Source organism: Nyctibius grandis, chromosome 4 (assembly GCF_013368605.1).
Source record: "Nyctibius grandis isolate bNycGra1 chromosome 4, bNycGra1.pri, whole genome shotgun sequence".
NCBI classification, from domain to species: Eukaryota; Metazoa; Chordata; class Aves; order Nyctibiiformes; family Nyctibiidae; genus Nyctibius; species Nyctibius grandis.
In genome coordinates this window covers 363,024-390,404 of record NC_090661.1, presented here as the reverse complement: position 1 = coordinate 390,404, position 27,381 = coordinate 363,024, and the positions used below count along the sequence as shown (strand labels likewise).

Here is a 27,381-nt window from a genome sequence, read left to right as displayed (position 1 = left end):
AAATAATTTTACCTCCCCGTGGAAGCCAAATGCGAAGGCTGGGGGCCTGGAGAGAGGCTGGAATGGTGCTGAGCCCACAGATGATGTGAGCCTAGGGTGGGAAGAAGCAGTCAGGGGCTAGTGGGGGGCTAGAGCCTCACTTCCTTACATTAGTAGGGAATGGGGTTAATGTGGAGTCAGATAACAAAACTAGTAGAGAAGAGCTCCTTGCCTGACGTGCAAGGTACTTTTTGGAGTAAGTATCTGGTTACTAGCAAGAAGAAATTTGCAGTTTGGCTGTTCTCATTTCCATGGTTTTAAAATCCCAGCTGCACAACGAACTGGTCTGTGTAAAATGAAGAGAGGGTGTGGGTAGGAGGCAGATCTTCTGGTGCTTCAGCCTTGGCAGGGTTACCAACTGCACAGGGGAGTCAGTTGTTAGGGCAGCTCCCATCTCTTGTGGGGTAATCCTTTCTTGACAAGAAACCTTAGGGATCTTTAAACACTGTGTCACTCTGTGCCCTTCCTAAAGTTCAACAGATATAAAATAGAGCAGAGAGAATGTGTGTCTGAATCAATAGTGTTAACAGATTTATATCTTGGCCTGGCTTACCAGTAAATTATGATCCGAAAAACTTGCCACATTAAATAAAATTATTGCTCAAGGCATCAGCAGGTCCACGACCCCGGTGCTGGGCAGACAAGACAGTCACCAGAGCTCAGCCTCACAGGCAGTTGCCTTTTGGAAGATGAAGCAGAAAAAGCCAAGCTGACTTCAGCTGACTGAGAAGAATTAGGGGCTGTGTTCTCAAATGCTGCTGCCCTCCGGGCAGGTCTCTCTGGTTTAGCCTAAAGACAAAGGTGTTACAACGCTGCTGCCTGTGCCAGCTGGTCTGCTTTCAGCTCCTGAGTAACTCTTGAATCAAACCTATTAGCTAACATGAAGCAAATCCATCAAAGTGTGAAACTCTGGGAGATCTTCAACTCCGTAAAAATATATAATGAAGTCTGAGTTTGTTCCTGCACTCGGGGGAAAGCCACCATATGAACTCAGCCAGTGGCTACAGGAGAAGCCACACGGGAGGGAACCAGAGAAAACCCAGCTTTCTGTAGTTACTACTGAGGTATGTTAGTTTAAGCACTGGAAACCTCCAGCTAATATTGTTAGACATGGTGTAAATAATGAGAGATGGTCCCTGTTATGGTCTGGATAAGCAGCGTGAAGGGGGCAGCAGCATCACGCTCCCCATTTCATCCCACGTCACACGGGAAACCTGTGGTTGCTTCCAGGACTGAGCAAGATGTGTTGAAGCCCAGCCTGGCGTTCGTGAGTCCATCCTTCCTGCCTTCCCCTTACTTCTAAAGGCTGACATCTTGTGAAGTGAAATCATTCAAAACTGGGTGTTTTCAAGCTTTGCCTGTTGGGAGACTGAGAATGGAGGAAAACAAGTGGAAAATGAAGCTTTTTGAGCTATTTATGGCTTTACCTTTCATCTCAGTGGGAGCCCTTGGCAGCAGCCCCACGGGTGTTCATTGCAGATGGGTACACTGGTGGGTGTCAGCTGTACATACAGAAATCAGAGTGGGTGCTCCTCAGGCAGGCACTGACCTGGAGTCTTCCCCTCTCGTCTAAGCTAACAAATTTTGATCAATTAGAACAACTTATTTTGAGAAATCCGATTATATTTCAGATAAATTTAAAAATTACTAGCTCTCCTTCCTTACAGATCTGAACTCTGGCCTTGTTTTTACTTGCTGCCCAAGTAGAAGCATTTGCTGTATGGAACGGGGCATGTAACACAGCCCCTGCAGGCTGTGAGGTGCAACACAAAGGCAGGTTCCTTCTACCTCCACCTCGTCAGGTATTTCCAGAGATGTAATTAAGGCACCCAGTCACCTGCCAGCTCCTCTTTGGTTCATGATAAGCTATTTCCAGGGATGATTCATGCAGAGGGCTCAAACCCTTCCGCCTACCTTCCCCTTCTCCTCCATTGATGGCAGCAGACCTGAAGTGGGTGGGCTCCTATTTTGGGGGCCTCGGTGAAGGGTCTAAAGTTAGCTGGGATGAATCTGGGCTGCCAGGAGGATCAGCTATTACTACGGCGTGTGAAGTCAGTGCTGCTGGAGTGGAAGCCTCTGTTAAACAGGAATGCTTTGATATTTTGTGGGAGCCATACAGCAAGTGCGATCAGACAACTGGGCTTCCACGCAGCTCGTGCTCAGCTCAGGAGCTGGGCTCTGTCTGGTGGCACTGCCGCCTTCTGATCTGCTTTCTCCTCCATGGAGTCAGCATTTATCAGTTATTATCATCAGGTTTTTTTTTCCCTTGAGGCTCAGGGAGTTTTGGTGGGGACTCTGAAGGATGCTCCTCTTCCAAGGCTTTTGACATACCTGGAGTTAGCTCGAGGTGCAGAGGGCACCCCCCACACCCTTACTGTCCATTCACCTACATCTCGGGCATGCTGGGGGTGTTTCTTCTGGAAGACCTCCCAGCAACAGCAAATGCCTGTCCCCCACTGTTCCCCTCTCGCAGCTGACTCTGAAGCTCACAGACATCGGCTGCGAGCCTCCTGCTGAGGGTTTGGCCGGGTCCCAGGGGGCAGCTCAATGCCAGGACACGTTCTGCTGTATGACAGGAACATTTGTTTTCCTTGCTTTCGTTTTAGTCCTCATTCCATCCTCTTCTGACATCCTCATTAATTTGTTTCCACATCAGGGCTTTGATTTATTAATTTGTTTTTACACTCTTCAGATATCCACAGATACTTATCAGACCTCTTGCTCTCAACTGGTTTCTTAGACAAGCACAGGAATATTTTGCAGTCTTGTTTGTTAGCAGCCGGTCTGGATGTCCCCATCATCCCAAATCCACAGGCTAGTCCTCCAAGCTCATTTGCAGTCAGGTCCAAAGGGATTTGCTTTCGCTTTGTCACTGAGGAGCAAGTGTCAGGCCTTGCTTTTCTGTGGTAACCTCCATGGCTGGAAAGCACAAGCTGCCCTCCTCCATCGTATGTGCAAGGACTGAAAAAAATCCACAGTATCCAGAGGAAGGGGGAGTTCTGCACAGCCTCACTTCTAATTTACCTACTTGTGAAACCTCTTAAACCTACACAGGACAGAAGAGCCCGTGGCACAAAGCAAAGGGCAGCTAGTGCTTTGCATGTCCACAACAGCCCCAGCCTGTTCGGACATCCCAGAGCTTAACGCAGAGCTCTTGAGGTGGGAAGACACAGTGACGTCCTTCTCCAGGCTTTGCTGTCCAGATTCAATGGGGTCCAGCAGAGTACCCCAATGGGGTACAGCCTTTTCCTGCATGTGAAGCAAGGTGAAACCAGATTAGCAGCACACATTGGCTGTTGTGGGCTTGTTGTGGTAATTTTAGCTTTCCTAGCTTCACTTTAGGTACTTTAAAGCAGCTACTCCTGAGCATCAGATTCTCTCTGTCCAACCTCCTATCCCAATTTGATTTCTCTAAAGCAAATGATACTTAAAAAGCTTCTGCTCAGTGCTCTTATGATTTTGTTGGCGCAGAAATCAACCATCGTGGCAATTAATTGAGCGGTCAAATAATAGGAAATTTATTAACAGGTGAAATATTCGCAAGCCGTTTAATATCCTCATTATTAATTCAACATATAACCTCACGTAGGTTCCTGTGGTGGGAGCTGTGCTGTTGGTGTACAGAAGAGCACTATTTCTAAGGCTTGCTGTGAGGTTTGATGCCTCCCCCAAGCTTTATTGTGTATCGTTACAAGAAACACATCAGAACAGCTGCTGTTAAAAACACCAGGGTTTTCCTGCCAGGTCCACATGAAATCACCTTTAGGCTTGCTCTTAAATTTGCAAGAATTTGTGAGCCAAGGGAGGGGAGCAAAGGCCAAAAGCAGGTGGGAGGTACCTTTGGCTGGCAAGGCTGCAAAGCTTGCTGCATCCCTCTAAGACATTGAGAGCATCTCCTTTTGGTATCCCTCCCTTCTCAACTGAGTTGCCTGGTGTGACTTACACAGCCGGCGCCTGGCAGCAGCAAAGACCAGGATCAGCATCATCATCAACGGGGCACAGTCTCATGGGGTGTGAGCACAGCAAGCGGAGCCAGGGGCTGGTAACGGGGTTCAGCAGCACCTCCAGCTATGAACCAGGCCCAGGGTCCATCCAGGGGGTCCCATCAGGAGGTAGGCTGGAAACAACGCCATTACGTGGGTCCAGGATCCATCTAGAAGATACAGCTAAAGACAGGATCAAAGTGACCTGCAACATAGATCCAAGGTCCACAGATGTCTCCATCCAGGAGACAGAGCTGGGACGTAACTCGGGCAGGGACTGAGCTTAAAAGGGGCCCCTGGGCAGAGGGTGTGGGGCCCAGGTGAGGCTGGTCAGGGCAGTCAAAGCCTCTGGGTGCCCTGCGAGCCACATCACCCGTGGGTGACTCAACACGCGACCTGCTTGTTCCCTAGCCTGCCAGGAGGTGGCTGGGGAAGGAACCAGAAGCATTTTTACCTTGGTGACCAAGAGGTGGGCTCTGAGTCCCCGCATTCCCCGGTCACGCAGGAGCGAGGGCTGTTCCTAAATTCAGAGTTTATGACCCTCTTCTTCCCCGTGTGCTGCATTCTGTGATGTAGGAAGAAGGAGGGCTAGTGAGGCTTGACTTCTGGGAAAGATCTGCCCTCGGTTTTCTGCTCTGCAGCCTTGATGACTTTGCAGCCTCTTGTTCTATTCACCAAGTGCTGCTGTTAGGTGACAGGGCTGGCCAGTCCAGCAAACACTGCTCGCTGGGTGCCATGGAATGGTGTAACGCTTCCCACAGCAGTAACTGGGGGCATGCTGTGCCCCTCAGCCTTCACAGAAATAATTTTCCTGAGCTGTTCTCCATCATCATGAATGAAAAACCTCTTTGTGCTCTGAAATGCTGCAAATGCAAAACCAAAGCGCAGCGATTCTCATCCTCCTTCCTCAGATGGTACCGTTGGGCGATGCTTCGAACAAACCCTTTGTGTACGGCGAAGAGAAAGCAATTAGGCTCCTGAAAGGCTTATTTCATTAGAAGCTTTATTAATTTGTGTCACGAGAAGTGATGGAGTGTTGGTTTTCTTAATGGGTAATAAAGCAACAAGCGCTGAAGTGCATTAGTGCATTAGGCTGGGGCGAGCGGCCAAGAAGCAAGGAGAAGGCTTGAGTGGCCAGTGTCCCGCTGAGACATTAGCAAGGTCTGGCTGTGCTGACACCAAGTGTTTCAGGGTTTGGGGTTAAGCCCTGATACTAATGCGTTAGGTGATTCTGATGCTGGTGCTGAGCTTGCAGTAGCGCGAGTGTAATGTCACCGTGACAGATGCAGTATCCAGAGCTTGTTGTGAGCAGCGTGACTAAGGATGTTGGCAGGATGAGCTTACACGTTGAGAGGGTTTTGTCCTGGAGCTGTTTCCCCAAGTAGAATCACAGAATCACTCAGGCTGGAAGAGCCCTCTGGGCTCATCGAGTCCAACCATTGCCCTGACACCACCATGGCAACTAGACCAGGGCACTAAGTGCCATGGCCAGGCTTTTCTTAAACCCCTCCAGAGATGGTGACTCCACCACCTCCCTGGGCAGCCCCTTCCAATGGCTAATGACCCTTGCTGAGAAGAAATGCTTCCTCATGTCCAACCTGACCCTCCCCTGGCCAAGCTGGAGGCTGTGTCCTCTTGTCCTAGCGCTGGTTGCCTGGGAGAAGAGGCCGACTCCCACTTCACTACACCCTCCCTTCAGGTAGTTGTAGACTGCACTAAGGTCACCTCTGAGCCTCCTCTTCTCCAGGCTAAACACCCCCAGCTCCCTCAGCCGTTCCAAGTAGAGATCTTGGGCATCCTCGCTCATCTGGTTCCAACCTCCCTGAGCAGAGCTGGGTGGGAGGAGTGACTGCTGCAGGCAGGGGTGGCTGATGCCGTTTGAGTCTCTTGCATTACAGCGGCAACACCCCGAAGTGTTTCCCTACGGGAGGGGGAAGCAGGCGTCTCTCCACCCTGACGTCTTCAAGTTGGTCTGATCTCTGTGCCAGGCAGAGGTCTATCCCTGAGGGTCTTCACCCTGTTGGGGAGCCTACACTGAAAGCTACTGCTCAGGCCTCTGCAGCCTTCTCCTCCCTTTCCACCACCTGTTGGTACCCAGGGGAAGCGGAGCAGAAGGCCAGGGAGGTATGGCCATCCCAGCAGAGCACGAGGGTGCTCAGCAGGGTCCAGAGTAGGTACTACAGGTGCTCTGACGACATTGCAATTAACAGCATTAGCCTTGATCACCGCTGCGTTCAGTTCCAGCTGCGACACCGCTGGGGCTGCGCCTGTGTGAGGTGCTGGTTGAGCCGTGAGTCCACAGAGGGTTACGTGGGCACCTCAGCTCCTCACCTCAGAACAGCCAGCCTCCGCTCCTGACGGGCTTCTCCCCCACAGGGCTGCTGCCAAGGGCCTCTCCCTCAGCTTGATGGAGCGTCTCATCGAGAGGTACGGGGAGAAGGTCGTGAAGATGCTGACGGTGCAGTACCGCATGCACCAGGCCATCATGCAGTGGGCGTCCTCGGAGATGTACGGCGGCCGGCTCACTGCTCACCCCTCAGTGGCCCAGCATTTGCTCAAGTAAGTGACTGGCTCTTCACTGGTCTGTGGGCAGAGATGTCTTTTCCATCCCATCACATGCAGGGTTTGTCCCTTCCCTATGATGGGGGTTTCCATTCCTCCTGGCCCTTTCTGTTTCCTCCTTTATTTCATCAAGGAAACATTAATTGGGGGGGGATGTCCTTTTTCCTATGCAACAAGAAGTCATGCAGAGTTATCTTCTGTTTCCTCCTTTGCAACAAAACAAAATCCCCTTGCACCTGGTAGGAGTATATGAGGGCCTGACCTGCAGTGGGCATCCCCCAAGCAGTGTTTGTCTCAAGCTCTCATCAAGGGTAGGACCAGACACTTTTGATCCTACTTTTTTGTGTAGGACTCTTGCTGTGTCTCCATATGTCCACGTGATCACGAGGGTCGGTGTGTGTCCCAGCGTTGGTCCCAATATCAGGAAGATCAGGGAGCAAGAGTCCCTGTCCAGCTTGGGTAGTTTCACTGCCAGGACAGCACCTGAGGCAGGTCTGATGGACACGGTTCCTTGTCTACAGGGGTTTCCCTTTTCTGTGGTGATCTAGAAGTAGTGACAGCATTTCATTTCATTGCACCCTGGGACAGGCAGTTGTTGCCAACACACGCTGCGACTGTCAATAATTGGTGCTTTTTAAAATTGCAGCCAGTGCAGTGCTGGGAGGCGGGTGGGAAAAGAGTCATTTTCTCTGCTGGACTTGAAGCATAAACTATCCCAGGGCTTTTCTGCACGGAGCCCTTGTATTTTTAGCAATACTTTTTTTTTAAATGCAAATATTTAGCAGTCGGAAAAACTTCTATTCCCCTAGAATCTTTCCATGCCATAGTAGACAGCAGGTAAAGTTTCTGTGCTTCTGGAGAAGACCAGGCAATGCAGGGGCTTGATGTTGGACCATGATCTCATGTTTAGGCTGCTGGCACCAATTCCTTCATGTTTGTGAGCGTCTCATGTCTTTTGTTGGCTTAGGCCAAATGATTTGCTTAATCGTTGCTTAAGGAAGAAATAATTAAGCTTTATTCTGTGGTAGTTCAAGGCAAAGCTCTCCTGTAAGCAGAAGCATCCTAGGGAAGAGGAAGGCTGGCGAGTGCCCACGGGAGTTACCTGCTCATGCTGGAAAGCAGCCAAAGCCTGAGCTTTTCTCAACAAAGGATATTTGAGTTTCCTGCGGTGTCTTTTCAGGGGCAGAGTATTTCCAAGGGAGCAAAACCTTCTTCCCAGATCTCCCTTCCTTCTGAAACGGGTGACAAAGCACATCAGAAACCCCCACCCACCCCCGGAGTTAAGCTGGGAGGCTGCAAGCAGTATTTGTCACATTCAGAGTTTGTGACTCACTGTGTGAGAAGATGGTTGGAAAAAATCCCCAGCAGTTTCTGCTGTCAGTTTTTATCTAAGAACAGTGTCAGGTGTCCCTTCCCTCAGCACTTCTTTCAGGGCTAACACCCCCTCGCTGATGGGGAATAGAGGGGACCCCTACAGTAGTGTGAGACCTGGAAGATGCTCAGAAGCCAGAGTGCCCCTCGGTCACGTGCAGCTCGCCCAGCTGGGATCACCTCCTCCCCGACGGAGCACAGGGTGCCTGGGTGCCCAGGGCAGTGCGTTGAGCCTGGATCTGGCTGTAGGGACAACCTGGTTTGTCGTCACAGACCAAGAATCTCTCCAGGAACAAAAATCCATCTCTGCAGCTTGGGCTGGTTTGCAGGAGGTGGGAGAAGTGCCTTTCCCCTTCATACTGAAGGGATAGCAGAGCACCAGACAGCTTTTCTCCAAGGCAGCAGCCAGTTCTGCTGCAGTCTCTGCCTCAGAAGAGCGTGAGTTCACAGAATCAACCAGGTTGGAAGAGCCCTCTGGGCTCATCGAGTCCAACCATTGCCCTGACACCACCATGACAACTAGACCAGGGCACTAAGTGCCATGTCCAGGCTTTTCTTAAACCCCTCCAGAGATGGTGACTCCACCACCTCCCTGGGCAGCCCCTTCCAATGGCTAATGACCCTTTCTGGTTCTTCTCTCACCTGGTAGATTATGTAGATAATTCCTCCTCTGAAGCAGCATTCCCGGGGTTGAGATTTTTTCCTGGCACTGGCAGATGCTGCAAGGGCTTCCCGTGGCCACTGCAACTATGCAGAGAATCAGGATTATCTACATGGAGAACCTGGCTTTTGCTCCAAGTCTTTTGTCTGCACAGACATGGACAGGGGTTGGGTAGAAGCAGGGCAGGTGTAGAGGAGATGGGAAGCCTGTTAGGTTTGATGTTACAAAGAGGGGGAGATAAACCTGTCGTACCCTCCACAGGGTAGGAAACACTAATGGGGAACTGGAGGTGGCCCCACTCCGGAGGAGATCATGGAAAGTGAAGTTGGTTGCTGGTCCCTGGGGTCCTTGGCAATGGGGAAGGTACCTTGTGCCTCTGGTTGAGTCCAGTTGCTGGGCGGAGGCAGCCAGTCCCCAAAGGCAGGGGAAGAGCTCGTCCTGTGGGCTCTGGGTTGCCGTAGTACCTGATGTCCAGTAGCACGTCGTTGTTTCAGAGCTCTCCTGCCATCTCCAGGCTTTCCGTCCCTGCCCTCCACCGCCCATCCTCCTCCTAGGCTGTGAATTCAGCTAGCAGCTTCCTTGGGTATTAAAATATGGTTTATTAATTTAATTTTTTTAATGGTGCAGCTTTAGGTGTAGGAATGATGTGAAAACCCAATTCCTCTGTGGTTCCTTGTGCTGCACTTTCTTCTGTTGCCTGACAGCACTGCTGTCAAATCTCTGATAATACTTCAAGCACTCCTTCTCCCTCTCAACACTGTAAAAAACAGAAAGCAGCTGCCACATCTCCCTAGGTCTGCACATCTTCCCTGCTCTAGACCATTTAAGCACGACACTAACACCCACACACTATAGCTTTGCCTTGCAGTGACTGGGCTGGGTGAGAAAGCTCTTGGCGCTGCTGGCTGGCCCCTGGGAGACTCTCCGGGGCCCTCAGCTCTTTGCTTGTGTTTGGGAGAGCATTTAGATGGCAATCCCGTGGTGCAGAGCAATAATGGCTTTTCAGCTGTGGCTTTCTGGTGTTGCCAGACTCCCCTGGGCCTCTCGGGACTTGCTGTGCCGTGGTTGCGGCTGCCGTCGTGGCACTGAACCCAGGACGCCTTGGTGGAGCAGAAGGGAGCAACCTCATCTCTCAGTTTCTGTCATTCCTCACCACCTGCAGAGCCAATCTTCCTGCCTTTTCACCCCCAGGACACCGCTGTTGGTCGGTAGTCTTGTCCCTCTGTCCACATCCAACTGTGTTTTCCCTCTGTCCTCGCAGTGTTGTTGGGAGGAGTAAGCAGCACCACAACTGATCATCCCCTTGGCATAATTTCTGCGTTGTTAACTGGCCCTTTCCCAAACATCTTGTGCAGGGACCTGCCGGGCGTCACCTCTACAGAAGAGACCACAATTCCCTTATTGCTTATAGACACTGCTGGCTGCGGCCTGTTTGAGCTGGAGGTGGAGGATGAACAGTCTAAAGGGAATCCAGGTACTGTCGTTCGGAGAATTTTGTTGCCCAGAATTGCCTGTCTGAAGTCCTCAGCCTCCCGCGGGCATGGCCACTGCACCAGCCGAGCCACGTCCCAGAGCTGTCCTCCCCAGAGCTGGTGGCAGGGGGAAGGTGGGGTCCCCAGGGCGCCTCGCTTATCTGAGAGATTGTTTCCTCTATAAATCCTCAAGCTCAAAGGACTCTGAGCCAGAGCTGAGCGGCCACAGGGCCACGATGACGGTGTGCAGCTGCAGGTAGCCACACTGGCTGCCTTGTCCCCTTTCAGACATTTCTCCATGCTGGGCAGGGTGGAGGATCCCTGTGGCAGATGCTTTACCCAGGTTGGCAGAGCAGATAGTACCAGGCAGAGCACAAGGCTGTTGGAGAGAGGCTGTGGGCATGGCTCAGAACTGCCTCCCATTCCTCTCTCCTTTCCTGAAGTCCTGCATGGCTCTTCTCCTTGAGTTCCTTTAAGACGTTGAGTTGCCTGCTGTTTTTCTGACTTAAAAAATAGGTTTCATTATGGAGGTTGAGAGCAAAGTCAGGCTCTGTAGCCATTCTAATAAAGCAGAAAAACCTTGAAAATGATGCTGCTGCCACCTCCTTCGTGTCCTCCCTTCCACAGCAGGCGGGTGGTTGTGAGTCGCTGCTCAAGGATGCCCGTAATGATCCTCTGGATTTGGTCTGGCATCTCCACGCCTGCTGGCTGGCTCTTGGGAGGCTCCTGGAGGGCCTTTGTGGGGATGTGTTGCACATGGGCTGTCCAAAATCCGGTGCTTCATCTGGCAATCCCCATATCCCAACCTTGCTATGGAGACAGCTCTCCTAAAAGCCTAAGGGAGAGCTTTCAGCCCAGAAAGCTGTTGGCAAAAGGATTGCTGGGAGGGTACAGCGAGCCTCGGCTTTGGGGAAGGTGAGGCTCTTCTTTCACAGCAACATCTTCCCCTGGCTTGTAAATTCTCTGCCCACATTGGCTCTGCAGTGCCCAGAGGGGCAGATCACCTCGCCCACGGCCACCCCTGCCTGCCCGGCTGCTGCCCGCACGACACTCTTCCCGGTGGCCAAGCCACAGCCTGTTCTAGCCCTTCGCTCTCACGTGGCCAAAGAGCTTGTTTGGCAACGTGGCTGCCTGCTTCAGGGATCCATTTGTTTTCCACTCCGCTCACCAGTGCAGATCTCGTGCCAGCAGCAGATTTCTGAGGCTCCAAGTCTTTCTCCAGCAAGACAGGGAAAATGGGCTGTAAAATACAAGCACTGTTTTTACCCATTTAAACCTCTTTTGCCTTCTTTTGTTTGAAAACCCACCAGCATTTAAGTGCCTCTCATCTTCCCATGCACCAGTCCCTGTGGCCCCACTGAACAGAGAAAGGCTCTTGTCCCCAAACAAAGACCCCAAAAGACTTGTCTAAGATAAATGAGGGATTTTGAGCAGGGGATAAATGCACGTCTCACAACATTTACCTTGTCCTCATTAGATCTCTCTGAACCAGGCAGCAGCCTGAAGAGCCAGTGGTTTGTGGCTGGCTGCCTGCAGACTCTGGAAGGTCTGAGCACCCAGATCTGGGCGTGAAGCTTGTTTGTTTGGTCATGGGGGTTCAGAAATGCAGGGAATTGAGAAAGCAGAATGAAAAGGAAGGGTGGAGGGTTTTGCCAGCCTGTTCCCATCCCCACCCCTTTTCCTTCTGCCCTAGGGGAGGTGCAGCTGGCAGGTTTGCACATCCAAGCCTTGGTGGAAGCTGGTGTGAAGGCACAGGACATCGCTGTCGTGGCCCCCTACAACCTCCAGGTGAGATGACCCTCTCCTGGCATCTCCTCTCCCTTTCCAAACACATGTAGAGCAAATAGAGGTGGAGTCAAACCTTGACATCGCCAGGAGTGACACCAGAACGTCCTCAGAGAGATGATGGTGGAAGTCAGCAGAGCCACATTTGTATGATCAGCGTTTGTGGCCAACTTCTCCACGTTTAAGCAGCTTGAGGCCATGGAGAGAGGAGATGTTAGTCAGGTATTCTCCACTCCCAGCCTCAGGAGTCAGCGCTTGACCTCCGGGAGATGTGAGCGCTCGTCCTTGTGGGTTTGAGAGGAAGGGGTTTTACCAAAGCAGTGCCATTTTGATCCTCTTCACCTTGCACTTCTCTTTAAAAGATCTCTGTTGGGTGTTTTTCAGGTGGACATGCTCAGAGAGCACCTCTGCCACAGGTACCCAGAACTAGAGGTTAAATCAGTGGATGGTTTCCAAGGAAGAGAGAAAGAAGCAGTGATCCTGTCCTTCGTGAGATCCAACAGGAAAGGTAAGAGTTTGCTGCTGGAGAGCTACTCCATGGAGAATGAGAAAGAAATGGGGAGTGTGTGATTGCTCAGAGGTCGTTCGTCATGTTGCCAAGTGCTGTGTTTAATTGCAGTTCTGACAGTCTCTAGCACTTTGCTCTGAATTAATTTATTGGCAAGAACCTTCCTTTGCAGCCTTGCTTTTTAATGAACAAATCTATTTGCTGTCACAGTTGTGGAGGAAGGCTCCCATGCTATGCAGGAAAGGAAGCCAGGAGGGTTCCCTGGCTATTGAGGCCTCAGAAATCATTTAAACTGGGTCCTAAGACTGGCACATGTCAGGTTATCCCCACGTTTACTGGGTGCTGAGCACTTCCTGCGAAAGGTGAGAGTTTGAGGGGCTGATTTCTGGGGTTTGGAGCCTATTTTGGGTCACTTCCCTGAAGAAAGCGAGCAGGAGCTGGCAGCACAAGTCACGCACAGAAAGTGCTTCTTGTGGGAGCAAAATCTAGAGCGGAAAATCGAGTTCTTTCCTCTCAGCAGCTGCAGCAGAAGTTAATAGCTGGAGACAAGCTGCTGCCCTGGAGCCGTCGGCCAGCGCTGAAGGGTTTTGTGGCAGCCAGCTCGAGCGGAGGGGGGGAGTGGGACCACTCCGTGAGCCACCCCTCTCCCGTGCGTGGGTCACTGCCCTTGTCACAGCCCCAGTGACACAGCCCCGGCTGCACGGCCTTGGCAGCTGATGCAGCTGAAGGTGGGACACTGTGTGTGCTGGGAGTGCTGCTGTCTAGAAGGGAAGAGAAGGGGAAAGGATGCCTGGAAGGGGGAGGCTTTGTGGTGTTTTCTTTTTTAAGAAATTGTAGAGCAAGAAAAGCAGCGTTGGGGGGAGAGTGGAGGTGGGGGACAGGACTAAGAATAGTCCTTATTCATGAGTGACTCACCTCGCCTTTGCTCGGGGGGAGCTGGTGTCCTCGGGGAAGGTGTGCGTCCCCCAGCCCCCTGCCCATCTCAGAGGTGGTGCAGGGATCACTCGCTTTCCTGGGGGCACGGGGCAGCTTCTCGTGGTGTTGGGCATGGCTCTGGTCCCCATGGGGCATGAGAGATGTTGTTAGTGCCCTCTGAGACCCTTGGGAGAAACCCACACCCTTTTTGCAGCTGTATTTCTCAGCTCAGAGGAGGCCGGGGACCTTGACCAGTAGTGCCTGTCCCTCTGCAGCCGTTCCCAGTCCAGTAGGAATCCCTCGTGCCAGACCAGAGGAGTTCCCCTTGCCCCTGCAGTTGGCAAAACCACATCAGAGGAACTGGGAATCATTCTCTCAGCTGCAGAGCACAGAGAGGGGACTGCCCACGCCCTGTTCCTCAAAGGCACTGCAAACTAGACTGCTCAGCCACGGCCAGGCGAGGCAGAAACAGAGCTGGGCCGGTCCCCGCGCTGATGGAGACGTTAATTTCTTCCTGCCTGGCCTGCTCTTTATCCCCAGGAGCTGGGAACTCAGAAGCCGCCCACGCTACCCCTCTCGCTAGCTGAGCCTCACTGAGTCATCTTGGCATTTGCTGGCTCTCACTGCTTTCCTCTGAGAAAAAGAGCCAGAGCAGCAGCAAACCTAAATGCCTGGTGCTTTAAACCTGTCCAGAGCTCAGGGGCAGTGCGGGGAGCTGGGTAGGACAGGGCATATTTCTTTACCTGTGGTTCCTCTTCTGTTGCAAAGTGAGCCTCTTCCACGCTGCTCCCTCTTGCCCCCTGATCTTGCATCGTGGGCCACCCAGGAAAATATTTCTCCTCCCCACGTGCCACCCGACCTCCTCCCGACCCTGGGAGCTAAGCGGGGAGCCCTGGCTCTGGCTTGCAGGGGGTAAAACAGAGGCAGGTAGATGAATCCCAGAATCAATGAGGTTGGAAGAGCCCTCTGGGCTCATCAAGTCCAACCATTGCCCTGACACCACCATGGCAACTAGACCAGGGCACTAAGTGCCATGTCCAAGCTTTTCTTAAACCCCTCCAGAGATGGTGACTCCACCACCTCCCTGGGCAGCCCCTTCCAGTGTCTAATGACCCTTGCTGAGAAGAAATGCTTCCTGATGTCCAACCTGACCCTCCCCTGGCCAAGCTTGAGACTGTGTCATCTTATCCTATGAAGGTGACAGCCTGAGTCAGGGACCAGAGCCCAGTAAACGCTGACCCTTTGGCCAAGCAACCCTTCCATCGCCTGGGCCCCGTCTAGCCCTGGAGCCAGCGCTGCACCCGCTGACAGCCCTTGGTTTCTCCCCCCCAGGCGAGGTGGGCTTCCTGGCAGAAGACCGGCGCATAAACGTGGCGGTGACGCGCGCCCGGCGCCACGTGGCTGTCATCTGCGACACCCGCACTGTTGCCAGCCAAGCCTTCCTGAAGCGGCTGGTGGGTTACTTCAGCCAGCACGGGGAGGTACGCACAGCCTTCGAGTACCTCGACAACCTCGTGCCCGAAAACTACGCCCAGGAGGGCTGTGGGGAGCGGCAGCAGGGGGCCAGGCTCCCCACAGCATCTCACCCCAAAGCGCAGCCGCCCCCGGGGAGGAAACTCCGAGCAGCAGCACCCAAAGCAGGGTGTCAGCAGCCAGCAGCGCGCTTCTCCCCGAACACAGGCGGAGCTGGGAGAGGGAGCCCAGGGACAACAGACAGCGCTGACAGGCTCAAGGCCATGCTCGTGGCCTTCCTGGAGAGCAGCGAGATGCAGCTGGATTTCCCCCCGTCCCTCAGCTCTCACGATCGGATGCTGGTTCACCTCATGGCGGAGGAGCACAGGCTGCAGCACGTGAGCACCGGGGAAGGGAGGGACCGGTACATCAGCGTCCGAAAAAGAGAGCACACCGAGCCCTTGCCACCCGCAGCCACCCCCAGCGAGCAGCTCCCCCTTCCTCAGCCACAACATCCCAGCATGGAGACCCCGGTCCCTGCTGAGCCAGGAGGAAGCAGCGAGGGCTCAGGGAAGGTGGACCTGAAAACCCTGCACCTGGAGAGAGTTCAGAGGGAGAAAGCCAGGCAGGAGGAGGCAGCGAGGAAGGCTCAGGAGCCCCGTGCCGGCCTTCAGGGCAGCAGCAGGAGAAAAGACAAGAGTGAAGGCAAAGGTAGGTCACTTCTTTGTAACCAGCACAATTAACGGCCTTCCTTGGATGGATCGTGCTGCTTCATCGCCATGGTTTTGCCTCCAGGCCTCGGGATTTGTCTGTGTGCGTGGAGCATGGCACGTGGCTCTTGGAAAGCTCTCTGCTCGTCACTGCAGAGATGGGAGAGCTGGCAGGAGCGTGCAGGAGGCTGCAGCTCTGCGGGAGTGGGGTTGTGGGTGCCTGGAGGCACATTTCTTAATTAGAAAGAAAAATGTTGAAGACTCGTTCCCAGGAAGAGAGGCTCAGGAGTTAGATTGGAGGCTCCCAAATGTAGGGAGAGGAACTGAGGGGGTACCTGGCCCACGTGGATGGACGAGGCTGCCTCCTAAACATGGAGGCAGGAGGAAACAGCCAGGAGCTGCTGCTCTCCCTGCCAGACACAGTCCCTTCCTCCTCCCCAGCCCCCTTTTAGCAGAGGGAGGCACCCGGGCACGCTGCGGGTGCCTTTGACCATGGGCCAGAGGTTACTGGCATGGTGGGTCTCATGGGGGCTGAAATCCATCGCTGCAAGCCGCGACTCCCCGGACCCGTGCTGCTTCACCCACGCTGGGGGTTGCTTGGCTTTGCTCTCCCCTTCCAAGCAGGTGGGTGAATGGCCGGGTCTCTTCCCCTCTCCTCTCCCCAGGAAAGCCAGCAGCCAAGAGCGGGGCAGACAGCGTGGCAGAAGACGACATCGACGCCCTGATTTCTGCTGCCGTTAAAGCTGACGCCACGTGCGGCTTCCACCGCTGCAAAGCCAGCGTTACAGCCCTGGGCCAGCTCTGCCTCCACTGCAGCCGGCGCTACTGCCTCAGCCACCACGTCCCCGAGGTACGCCGGGGGCCGGGCAGCCCGGGCTTTGAGCACGGAGGGGGCTGGAGAGGAGGAGGACGTGCCACGCAGCACGGGTTTAACGTGGGAATTGTCCCCGTCGAGCTCCCCAGGCAGGATTTCCTCAGAAGGAGTTTGAAGCAGAGCCCTCTGTCAGAGCTTTAGCTAGAGCTGCAGGTAGGAAGGGCTGCCAGGCGTTAACCCATGGGCTCTGCACGCCTCCTCCCTGCTTTTCTCCCCTCCTGGCTGCGCCCTGTACCATCCTCTGGCATTTACACTCCCAGGACGTGCAGATAAAGCAAGGCAGAGAGGAGGAATGCAGAGGCACGAGCGTAAGGCAGTACTTAGGGGGCCTGGACACGCGATTCCCAGCTCTTTGCAGTTCCCTCTGCACCCTGGGGACATGGCAGGGCTGGAGCCCGCACAGAGCAGCGCTGCCTTAGCCATCAGGCGGTTCCCTAAGTGCCTTCCTGGCTCGGAGCGGAGCTGCTCCGCGCTGCCTCGGGGTTTGAGTCCTGTGGGCAGAGCTGAGGTAACTGGGTGGTGGCTGTGGCGAGCACGCGGGCTGAGAGGTGATGATTTTCAATTCAGCCACAGCCTCCTGCACCCACCATCCCTCCTGCATCACCCAGGCACAGCTCTCTGCCTGGAGCCTCCCAGAGCTTAGCAACATTAGCGAGCTGACCTATAAATCCTCAGCATAGATTTTCCCCTTGTCAAGTCCTATCTGTTTCCATGGCAAAGAACAGTTGTATTTGTGGTCATTCACAACCCAGCTGGGATATAGATTTATTTCCTGCAGCATCGCTTCTCCCTGCTGAACTGCAATGACAAGTCCCATGAGAAACAATTAGAGGGATAAAATCCACGTCAACACCTTTGTCTTGCTTCTTAAAATTCACCCTTTTTCCAGATGTTATCAGGCTTTGATGTGAAATAGCCTGGGCCCTCCTGCCCTGAGAGGGGCCAGCACACAGCTGGAGCCCTGGCAGAGGGGCTGCAGCCTCTGCCTGGGGAGGGTCCCTGGGCAGAAGGAGCTTCACTCCTTTCCCCCAGGCCATGCTGTATCAGCAGAGAACATGATCAGAATATTTCTAGCTCTCATGTGAAAGCTGTAAAAGATCCAGCCGTTCATGACAAGTGTGAGCTTCCAGATGTTTAACGTTTTGGAAGGAGACACTTAAACCATCCAAACGCATGATTTACCTGCTGTGGAGATTCCAGGAGGAGAAAACTTACCTTTATGTCTTGTTTCCTGTTAGAGGAGCTGTAAATAAATGGGAGATGGTTTCAGGGGGGTGCAGAGCAGGTGGAAGAGGAATTCCAGGCTCTGGGAAGAACCTCACCTGACTCCAGTGAATCCACCTGCCACCAGTGTCCCTTCTGTCCCCGCCAGGTTCACGGCTGCGGGGAGAAGGCCAAGGCCCACGCGCGGCAGAGGGTCAGCAGGGAAGGGGTTCTCTATCCCGGCAGCGGCCCCAAAGACAAGCCCCTGGACCCAGCCAAGAGAGCCCACCTCCAGCGGCGCCTCGACAAGAAGCTCAGTGAGCTGACGAGCCAGAGAAAGGGCAAAAAGAAAGACAAGGAGAAGTGAAGGGTCTCCGTGGTTCTTTTTTAACCTCCAAGTCAGGGGTCTGCGTAACCCACAGCTGCTGTTAAAGCTGAGCCTGGGAGGAAGGTGGGAGCTCTCCTTGTGGGTGGTGGGCAGCTCGGAGCCAGGGTGCCTGAGCAAAGAGTTGCTGCACCTCCCTGAACCGCAGAGCTGAGGAAGGAGAGCAGCTCTGTCCTGGTCATCCTTAGTCACAGGGTGATGGATGTGCCCAGAGAGGCTGGGGAGCACCAGGAGAGACGGGTATTAAAACACCGACAGCAATCAGCTGCTGTGACGTTTCTCCCTGCTACAGTAGAGAGGGAAATGTCTGTGAGCAGGAGCGCGGGGGGAGCCGAGAAGCCCCGGTGACCCTCTGCTCCAGGGAGGGTGGCTAAGCAAATGGTTGCCCCCAGCGCCGCTTCCCTAGCCCAGTGATCCTCCCAGCGTGGCCACGCAGCCGCTAGCCGGACCCAAAGTCCCAGGTTACCCTTCAGAGCAGGCAGAGCTGGGCTGCGTCCCCTCCCCACCACGCAGAGGGGCTGCCAGGGGTGGGCTCAGCCCCACCAGCCTCTGCCCTGCTGCAGGATGTGGCCCATGCAGGGCTCAACCCCCAAACTAATGATCTCCCACGCTGTTTGCTGCCCGATCCTCATCTCCAAAGCATCTCTCCATCCACCCACAACCCCTGCCCTGTCCCCTCTCCTTGATGGTACCGATACATCACACAGGGCCCACCACCCCCTGAGGAGTAGCCCAAAAAGCCACTTTTTGTCCCCAGAGGTGGCACCTGCAGGCCCTAGGGTGAGGGAGAAGGTGCTGAGATGCCTCCTCAGAGGACGGGCTGGAGAGGGGCACAATAAAATCCCCAAACCACACACAGCCCATCGTTTTGGGGCTGAACACTGGAGATCTTGTCCACCAGTGATTTCAGCACCAGCAGCGGGCACTCAGCTCGTCGTGCCCAAAGACTCAGCAGTTTGCAGGGGCCGTAAGCGGTGCCTGCGAGGGGGAAGATGCAACAGGGAAATCATCCCAAAACGGAGCTCAGGCAGAGGGGACAGATGAGCAGGAAGGAAAACTGCCCGCTCGGGGTACCACCACAGCGGTGCCTTCCACCAGTGACACACGGCTCATCCACCCTTCTTTTGTCCTGCTCACCCCACGGCAAACAGCCCCACACACCCCCAGATTTCCCTGCCCACCAGCTCGTGCCACGAGGGACCCCCCTCCGAGCCCTCCATCCATCACCCTCCAGAACACAGGGTGGGCATCAGCTCCCCAAAGAAACCCCAAACCTTCCCCAGGGGGCTGGTCCTTGCCCCCGAGCAGACAGAATCCAGAGAGCTTTTTCCCCTCCCTTCCCCCCGAAAAAGGCTTTGAAATGCCCAATGGTGGGAAAAAATGGTGGGAAGAGCTGATGCGGGACCTTCAGGGGTGGCTCAGCCTGCATCCAACCTCAGACCCAAGAGGTTGAAAAACCACTTGTCAAGGGCAGGGACCCATTGGCAGCCAGCAGGGATGGGCAGAGATTGGCTCTGCTTGGAAACACATGGAAGGAAAAAACATCTCTAACCGCAACTTCTTCCTCTGCTGTTATTTCTCCCTTCTTCCATCCTCACCGGGAACATTTCAGCCCACCAAAATCCTCCGAAACCCAACAAAACCACCACACACGCCGAGGGGAACCACGCCGTGCCGGCACTTTATCACCCCCCTCTCTGCTTCCCCAAAACCACCCTCCCAAGAGCCCCCCGTCCCCAGGAACCCCGAGGTCCGTGTCCGAGGGCACCGGGGGCTGCCCCGTGGGGAGGTGGGTGCCGGCTGGGGTCCGTTGGGAGGGAGGGCTCCTCGCTGGCCCGGCGGGTCCCTTCGCAGCCCCCGGCGGGGCCGTGTTGCCAGCAGGATGCTCCAGCAGCTCGGCCTCGTTGGCACAGTCCCGCTCGGCCCCTGCCCCGCTGCAGCCGCCGCGTGTCCCCGGGGCAGGGCCGGCGTCGGGGCGCAGGACCCCCGCCTCCCCGCCTAGTTTCGCCGCAGCGGGTGCCACATGGAGACGGGCTTCCTCAGCGTGGCCAGCATCTGGTTCCAGTGCGTGACGCCCGTGCCGCTGGCCGCCGGGCCGATGAGCACGTGGCCCGTGTTGTCGGCGCGGCCGTCCTCGCCGCTCTCGGCCACCGTCACCCGCAGGGACAAGTCCTGGGGGGGAGCACGAGGCCGCGCGTGGTCCAGCACCGACACCACCCCCTGTACGTCCCCATCCCCTCCCCAACCAGACACGCACACCAATGTACCCCCAGCACGAACCCAGACCTACACATCCCCTACATCCCTCAGAGCCACCACAACAGCTGCCCCCCGTGTACACACATCCCTCTATCCCCCACCCCATTCACACACACCCCCCCGTTACCACCCCCCCATACTTGCACACCACCTCTTCTTATCCCCATACCCCACATATATCCATCCCCCTGTATCCCCCATACTTACACATCCCCCTACTTCCCCCCCTGTCCCCTAAACCCATATATGCCCCTGTCCACATGCACCACCATACCCTGTACACGTGCATCCCCCTGGATCCCCCCACACACACATACCCATTCCCCTGCAGCAGCCATACCCCATACACACCTATCCCCCCGTACCCACATAGCCCCCATACCCACAGACCTGGAGCACGATGGCTGGCACTGAGAAAATCATGGCCTCGTTGAACACGGGGTTGGTGTCGTCCCTCTTCACCGCCGTCTTCTTCTTGCTGATCTTCCTCCCGTCCTGCAGCAGGTACACCTTGACGAAGGGATCTGCTCGGGTGGGGGGAGAGAAAAACCCCGGGGTCGGCCACGTGCTTCCCCTGCGACGTGGAGAAGGTGGGGGAAACCCTCCCTGGTGACCTCCCTGGTGGGGTCTGTCCTCAACGGGACCCCTCCAATAAATCCCCGTGTGGTGCAGGAGGATAAGCCAGGACGAAAGCCCCCCTCCAGCCCACAGGAGACCCCAGGACCCCCGCGCCCACCCCCCGCTCACCCGCGGTCACTTTGCCGTTGGTCCACACGAGGTTCTTGGCTTTGACCACCACCACGGTCAGGCGCTCGGCCGTGGGCAGGTAGCTCAGCGAGAGCAGGATCTCCCCCACCGTGTCCACCGCCTGCGGGACACAGCGTGCCGTCACCCGCTGACCCCGGGGAGGAGAAACCCCCCAAACCCCCGGGGGGGGGAGATGGACAACCCCCCCTCCCCGCTCACCTTGTTCGTGTCCTGCAGGTAGAGCCAGGCGTTGAAGGGGCGCACGGCCAGGTCCAGGTCGGAGAGCTTGAGCTCGGCCACGCCGGTGCTGACGCTGCGCTCGTCCTCGTCCACGCCGAAGACGGAGAAGTGCAGGCTGTCCTCGTCCAGCGCCGCGGGGTCCAGCGGCACCGAGAAGCGCTCGTCGAAGGCCACGGCGTAGGCGCCCCGCTGGATCTGCGCGGGGAATCACACGGTCACGCCGGCGGTCGGGGTGGGGAGGACCTTCGAGGTCGTCGAGTCCAACCATAACCCAGCGCTGCCCAGGCCACCACCAGCCCACGTCCCTCAGCACCACGTCTACACGGCTTTAAACCCCTCCAGGGGTGGCCTCGGTACCTGCTGGGGTTTGGGGCCGCGTCCAAGATCTCCCTGGTTCCTCCCATGAGCACGTGGCTTTGGGGCGGCGAGGGCAGGGGGGTCCCAGCCTCCGTGGGGACGGGGTCATTCCCCACCTGACCGCAGCAGCCGCTCAGTGGTCGGCGCAGAAAACGGGGGCCATGACCTGCTCCGTTGCCCGTTAATTCTTTTAATTAAAGATTTAAGGTTGGTCCAGATGCGAGAGCCGGGCGTCCCTGCGCCCCGGGAGCTCGGACATGCGCCCAGCTCAGATTTGGCCGGGGGGGGGTAGCCCCAGCCCCTCTCCAAGCCAGCGCCGAAGGGCTTCACAAGCCCTGCCCGTGCCCAGCAGGGACTGAGCGGCTGCAGCCGACGTGGGCTGGGGGGTCTCTGGGGGGGGGGGGACCACAGGGGGGTCGGCTGCTATTTAAAAAACCCCATAAGGAGCATAAAGTGTTAAAGGGAAAGAACCAAACGTGTCTCCGTGACTTGTCTGAGGGCAGCAAAAGAGGGTGAACAGCGCTGGTGAATTATAAATAACGACGCTAAATAATAAATATCTCCAGAGCATAAAGAGCCTGATGTTCACATGGAAAAATGGTCTTAAAAGGGCGCCGTGGAGATGCTGTGGAGGCAGCGGGTTTGTGCTCCCCGGAGCGGCACCTCCACCCCTGCGGAGAGGGTTCCCGGCGGGGTGAAGCTTCCTGCTCCTCCCTGATTGAACCAAACTGGCTGACCCTGATGTCTCCTCTCCCCAAACCCCCCCAGACCCCTTCCTCCGCCTTCTGCGGCATCCCCGGCCCCCGCACAGGGAAAGTCACGCAGGAAAATTTGCCACAAGCCCCGCTCAGAGACAACAAAGTCATCCCACGTCCCGGTCCAGAGCGAGAAATTTCTGCCTCTGCCGGGTCTCTGACGCACAAACCCATCTGGGAGGCAGGACCCCAAAATCCTGAGCCAACCACACCCAGCCCCAGCGCGCCTGGACCCCCCGAGGGCACATCCCCATCCCATGGTGGCCCTGGCCCCGCAGTGGCAGGCACATGGGCAGCGATGCCCCGCACGGAGGGCGAGGGGCTCACCCGGGAGATGCCCACGATCTGCTCGGCCGGCAGCAGGCTGACGCGCAGGAAGCAGGACTCGAAGCGAGCGTCCTCCTTCTCCAGCAGGTCCTTGCCCTGCAGCAGCGTCACGTGCAGGGCGGCCGCCTTCCCGTCGTACTCCATGGCCACCTCCACCTGCCCCACCGTGGCGTCCTGCCCGAAGCTGGTCCCGATGGACGAGATGGAGCTGAGCGAGTCGGCCGACACGGACCGGCGCAGGGGGCCGTAGGGGGCCAAGCCCAGGTCCTTGCTCATCAGCTCCAGGCTCCCCAGCTCGTTGATGCTCTCAAAGGTGTCGTCTGCCCGCAGGCTGGCCTTGCGCACCGGCGACGTCTTATCGGGTGCCCTCGGCGAGCCCGCGGCCGTCCCGCGCTGCCAACGGGGAAAGGAAAACCAGGCGGTGCCATCGCACCCCTCCACGTGGCACCGGGACAGCCGGGGGTCACTGCCCCTGCTCGGGCTGCAGCTGCCGCGGCAGCGAGCCCCCACCTCCCGCAGCCCCCAGACCCTATTTACGACTCCGCACCGATCCCCCAGCCTCGCCAGCAGCCCCCACTCGCCACCCACCGCCGTTGCCCGCTGCCAGAGGACGCGGCGATGGTTTTGCCCCTCCGGCATCTCGCCAGCCCAACCGCCCGCCCTCTTACCTTGTGCCTCGCGTCCGGACGCGCCGCCCCGTACTTCTGCTCCAGGTACCGGTAGTCGTAGTTGGGGAAGGGGGAAGGCGCGGGGTAGCTGCCCGAGCGCCAGAGCTTCCAGAGGTTGATGGCGGCCACCCCCAGCAGCGCCAGGGCGCCGGCGGCGTAGAGGCCCGTCTCCCAGCGCGGGGGGCTGGCGGCGGCTGCGAGGGGCGAGAGGCACCGTGAGCAGATCCCACACCAGCACCGTGGGACGGGCCGAGGGGGGATAAATCACAGCTGGGGCGGGTGGCACGTGGTGCCGGGCAGCAGCTTCGCCAGCCAAACCCACCGCAGCCCTCGCTCTGCTCTGCCGGGAGGGGACGTGCACGGGGTTCCCGGGGAAACCGGGGAGCGGCTGCATCACCCCGGGGGCCTGACACCCGCTGCGGACCCGTCCCACGCTCAGATGTGCTCGGTGCACGCCTGCATCCCCCTTCCCACCACAGGGAACCCCCCGCTGCTGCCTCCTTCCCGCGGGCGGGGGATGCCAAGAAAATCCAGAAATGGGAAAAAAACTAAAAAACAAACCCGAAAGCTTCTGGAAACAGGGGAACCCCCCCCCAGGGCTGCTGAGGTGGCGCAGGGAGGAGGAAGCCGGGCCGGCGGCTGCGGCCATGGCACAGCGAGCAGGCGGTGCTGCATTGCACCAGCCCCGTCCGCCGCCGCGGAACCCGCACCCGGCGCCACGCAAAAAAAGGGGGAAAAGGGAAGAAGCTTCCCCAGGGCAGAGCGTTGCCGGGGAGTCCCCCCGCGTCACGCCGCCGCGCTCCCTCCTTTGGCGGCAGCTTCAGAGGCAGAAAAAGCCCGAGCCGGGCTCGCTCCGCATCGCAGCCGAGCAGGGGACACCCCGCTGCTCCCCCCTCCCCAGCCCTCCCCCGGCAGGAGCCACCGGGGGGCTGGACCAGGGGAACCCACCATCCGTCCCCAAAGCACCTCGCCGTGACCCCCCCGGAGGGCCAGGAGCAGCCCCGAGCCTCGGGGAAGGAGCCGGGTCCTGCTCCCCCCGCCCCAACCCAAACCCCTTCTGAGCCGCTCTGATCTATCCCCCATCCCCGCAGCTCTCCAGGGCCCTCCGCAGCTCCGAGGGGTTCCCACGCTCCCGCTACGGCACAGGGGGCAAAACTGGGGCAAAACCACCCTTCACCGGCTCCTACTTCGGAATAACTCCCGGTCCAAACCGCAGCGGGGCTGGAAACCCGCTTCCTACCCGCTCTCTAGGGCAGAGCCCCGAACGTGGGAAGGCTTGGGGGGCTTTAAGGGTTTTACCCCTGTGTCAGGAACCCAAACCCCGCGGGCACGCGCAGCAAAGGGTCCCTCCTGCAGAAAGCAGCGAGGAGCAGCCACCCCTCCCGAGGGCAGCTCGGAGGCCCCCCAGACCCCTCCCCGGGGCTCGGCCAGCTCTGCCCCCAGCCCCTTCCCCGGGGCTCCCCCCGAAGTACTCACCGCCCAAGCGGTACCTGCTGACGTGCCCGCTGTCCATGGCAAACGCCCCCCGCTCGCGGGACAGCCTGCAACGCGTGAGGCACCGCGTCAGGACAAGGGAAAAAAATCCAGAAATCGCTGTCGTCTTATTTTCCCGCAGGGCTGGCGACCGGCTGCTCCCCCTCCATCGCTCCCGGCCTCGGCTCCTCTCCCCGGCACGGAGCGAACGGGCGCTGAAGCATCTCAGGAGGAGCTGATGGAGGGGCTGCAAACCCCCCGGGAAGCAGGAGAGCGGCCGTGCCGAGGCGCGGAGCCGCACGATTCACCTCGGGACTATGGAACGGGTGACATCTTCAGTGGCTCCTTGGGGGACATCCCCCTCCAGGAGCCCTGTGAGCCCTTTGCTGCTTTTCTGAGCTCCTTCCCAGCCCAAACCCTGCCTTCGCCCCCCGCGGCTCCCCCCAGCCCCACGCGAGGGGCTGCTCTGCGCCCACGGGCGAGGGGGGCAGCCCCATTTCTGGGGCGCTGCGGGGTTTGGGGGATGCTGTTCCCCAGGGATCGATGCCTGCAGTGAAGCTCGGCTGCCTCCCCCCCCGACGGGGTTTCCCAGGTGAGTCCCACGCGAGACCCATCCTCACCGTGAGGAGGCTGCTCCCGAGAGCCCCCAGCGAGGGCACCGCGATGCCCGAGGGGTTTATCCACGCCGGGTGTTTCCTGCTACGCAAACGGGGTTTGGGATCCCCCCAAACACCCAAACCAAGCAAATCCAACGTGAACAGGGCCAGCCCCCCCCTCGCCGCCTGGCTTCTGTGCCAGGAGGTCATGGACCAGTCGCTGGTGTGATCCCAGGGACACACCTGCAGCACCGCACTTAAATCCCCCCGCCGTCCCCCCCAAACCCTCTGCCAAAGTCACGCAGCCCCAGAGCCCGCTCGTCACGTGGGAGGAAGAGCTGAATTGGCCTCGGGTCACTGATATTTGGGTCCCACCTTCCCGCTCACCTCGGCTGCTCATAGGTTCAGGCACTGTGGGGGGGATTGACCCCCCCAAACCCACCCAGGCGTGGGTTTGAATAGGCAAAGGTGGAGATCGCAGCGTGTTATGGTGTAAAACACCAGTCCCGCTGGCCTGGCGTGGCTGGGGGACCCCCTCTGCAAGGGCCACGCCGCCCACCCGCGGGGGGACAGCACGAGGGGGGGCTCTTCCAGGTGTCACTGAGTCACTAAGCCAAAGCGACAGCAGGGCTGGGAGCTGCCCATCGCGTCCCCAGCCTCCCTCCTCAGGCATAAAACCTCTGAGCAATGAGTGAACACACAGTAAAATATTGGCTGAGAACGTGCTAAACTCGTGTCATGCACAGACTGAGCTCAGCTTAAGGGACACTTCACTGTTCAGCGCTGGAAATGCCCACTGACATCTAAACAGAGCAACACGATGGGATTTACCCACAGCAGCCACTTCTGCTGTCCTGAAGCACTCCCGTGCCTAATTAAGAGGCTCTGGCTCTTTCCACGTTTCCTGTGGGGTATTTTTAATATGAAAATACAGAAGTTCTCAGGACCAACTTTCTCTGCAGAAGGGCAAACATCTCTTTTAAAAACCCTCCGTTTCTTTCCGATTTCTTTTCAGAATTGGAAAGAATTTCCCATTTTCCATTTCTTTCAAAGCTTTTTCCCCAAAACATCCTTTTCTAATGAGCTCTAAGCAGCAACTTAAACAGATTTCCAAGGCACCACCCAGAGAGACACGGAGCGACTGCAGCCTCCAGCCCAGGAATTAAATTAGGTGGTATTTTCCTATTAGCAAAACAACATCAGCCTTTCCCGAGCGAGCAGACGAAGGCACGAGGCGCTCGGGGAAGGGATTTATTGCATTTCATGATAACTAAGCTCTGCCCTGAGAGTGTTTCACTGAGATGCTCTGTCGTCCCCCCGACCTGCCTTCCAGACCCCTTCCTGGGAGATCAAACCCGAGGGGTGAGGAGGGGGTGAGGAGGGGGGTGAGGAGGGGGTGAGGAGGGGACAGGCACCATCTCCCACCACTGGCAGCCCAGGGACAGTCGGTGTTTCCCCGCGGAGGCCTCGAGGGTGGGCAGAGCCCCGGCTCAGGGGGTGCAGAGCCTCCTCCACCGCCATGGCACCCCGGTCCCACGTCCCTTGCGAGCTGCTGCAGACCCAGGGACACCTTTTCCTGCTTGGAGGGACGATAAATGGCTCGATGTGACAGAAACAGCAGCGAAGCCGTGTGTCCCCTCGGGGAGAGGGGGGCCTCCCCCCAGACCTAGGGGGGTTTGACACCTCGCTGCTGTTACGGCACCGTGACCGTCCGAGGCCCGAAGCAGCTCGCACAGAACCGGTTGCTGGTCCCAGGGCACCTCGGGCAGAGCCCGCTGCCATCCCCAACACCACAGCCCGAGGTACAAACCGCAGCAGCGATCTCCGTGCCGACCCTGCCCTCCTCGCCCTCACCCACACCAGTGCCTGCTTTCTCCAGGAGCCTGAGACCGGGCTAAACTCCTCTCACTGGTGAGCGCACCCCCCCAGCAGCACCCCCCATCTCTCCCAGCACCGGCCGTGGGAGCTGGCACGCTCCCACCCGGGCCAAGGCTCTCCCACCCTCCGCCACCCCCGAGGCACACGGGCACGGTCAAGTT

The 27,381-nt window shown here is 57.3% G+C and overlaps 2 protein-coding genes across 2 annotated transcripts in view; one reads left to right on the top strand and one right to left on the bottom strand.

Annotated features, from left to right (window-relative positions):
* Positions 1-18,184, top strand: part of IGHMBP2 (immunoglobulin mu DNA binding protein 2) — a 37,273-nt gene extending 19,089 nt beyond the window's left edge. Inside the window, exons 9-15 of the mRNA XM_068397702.1 lie at positions 6,399-6,581; positions 9,972-10,090; positions 11,782-11,876; positions 12,258-12,381; positions 14,629-15,459; positions 16,124-16,308; positions 17,705-18,184. Coding sequence (XP_068253803.1) covers positions 6,399-6,581; positions 9,972-10,090; positions 11,782-11,876; positions 12,258-12,381; positions 14,629-15,459; positions 16,124-16,308; positions 17,705-17,902 — 1,735 coding nt within the window. The 3' untranslated portion in view covers positions 17,903-18,184. The remainder of the gene's footprint in view (positions 1-6,398; positions 6,582-9,971; positions 10,091-11,781; positions 11,877-12,257; positions 12,382-14,628; positions 15,460-16,123; positions 16,309-17,704) is intronic.
* A 1,320-nt stretch (positions 18,185-19,504) lies between these two features.
* Positions 19,505-24,786, bottom strand: SYT12 (synaptotagmin 12). The gene is made up of 7 exons (XM_068397766.1): positions 24,750-24,786; positions 23,274-23,467; positions 22,606-22,998; positions 21,146-21,361; positions 20,927-21,047; positions 20,570-20,703; positions 19,505-20,092 (listed from the first exon to the last, which is right to left on the bottom strand). The coding sequence occupies exons 1-7, from the start codon at positions 24,784-24,786 to the stop codon at positions 19,919-19,921; spliced, it is 1,269 nt and encodes a 422-aa protein (XP_068253867.1). The 3' UTR covers positions 19,505-19,918.
* Positions 24,787-27,381: the final 2,595 nt, after the last annotated feature.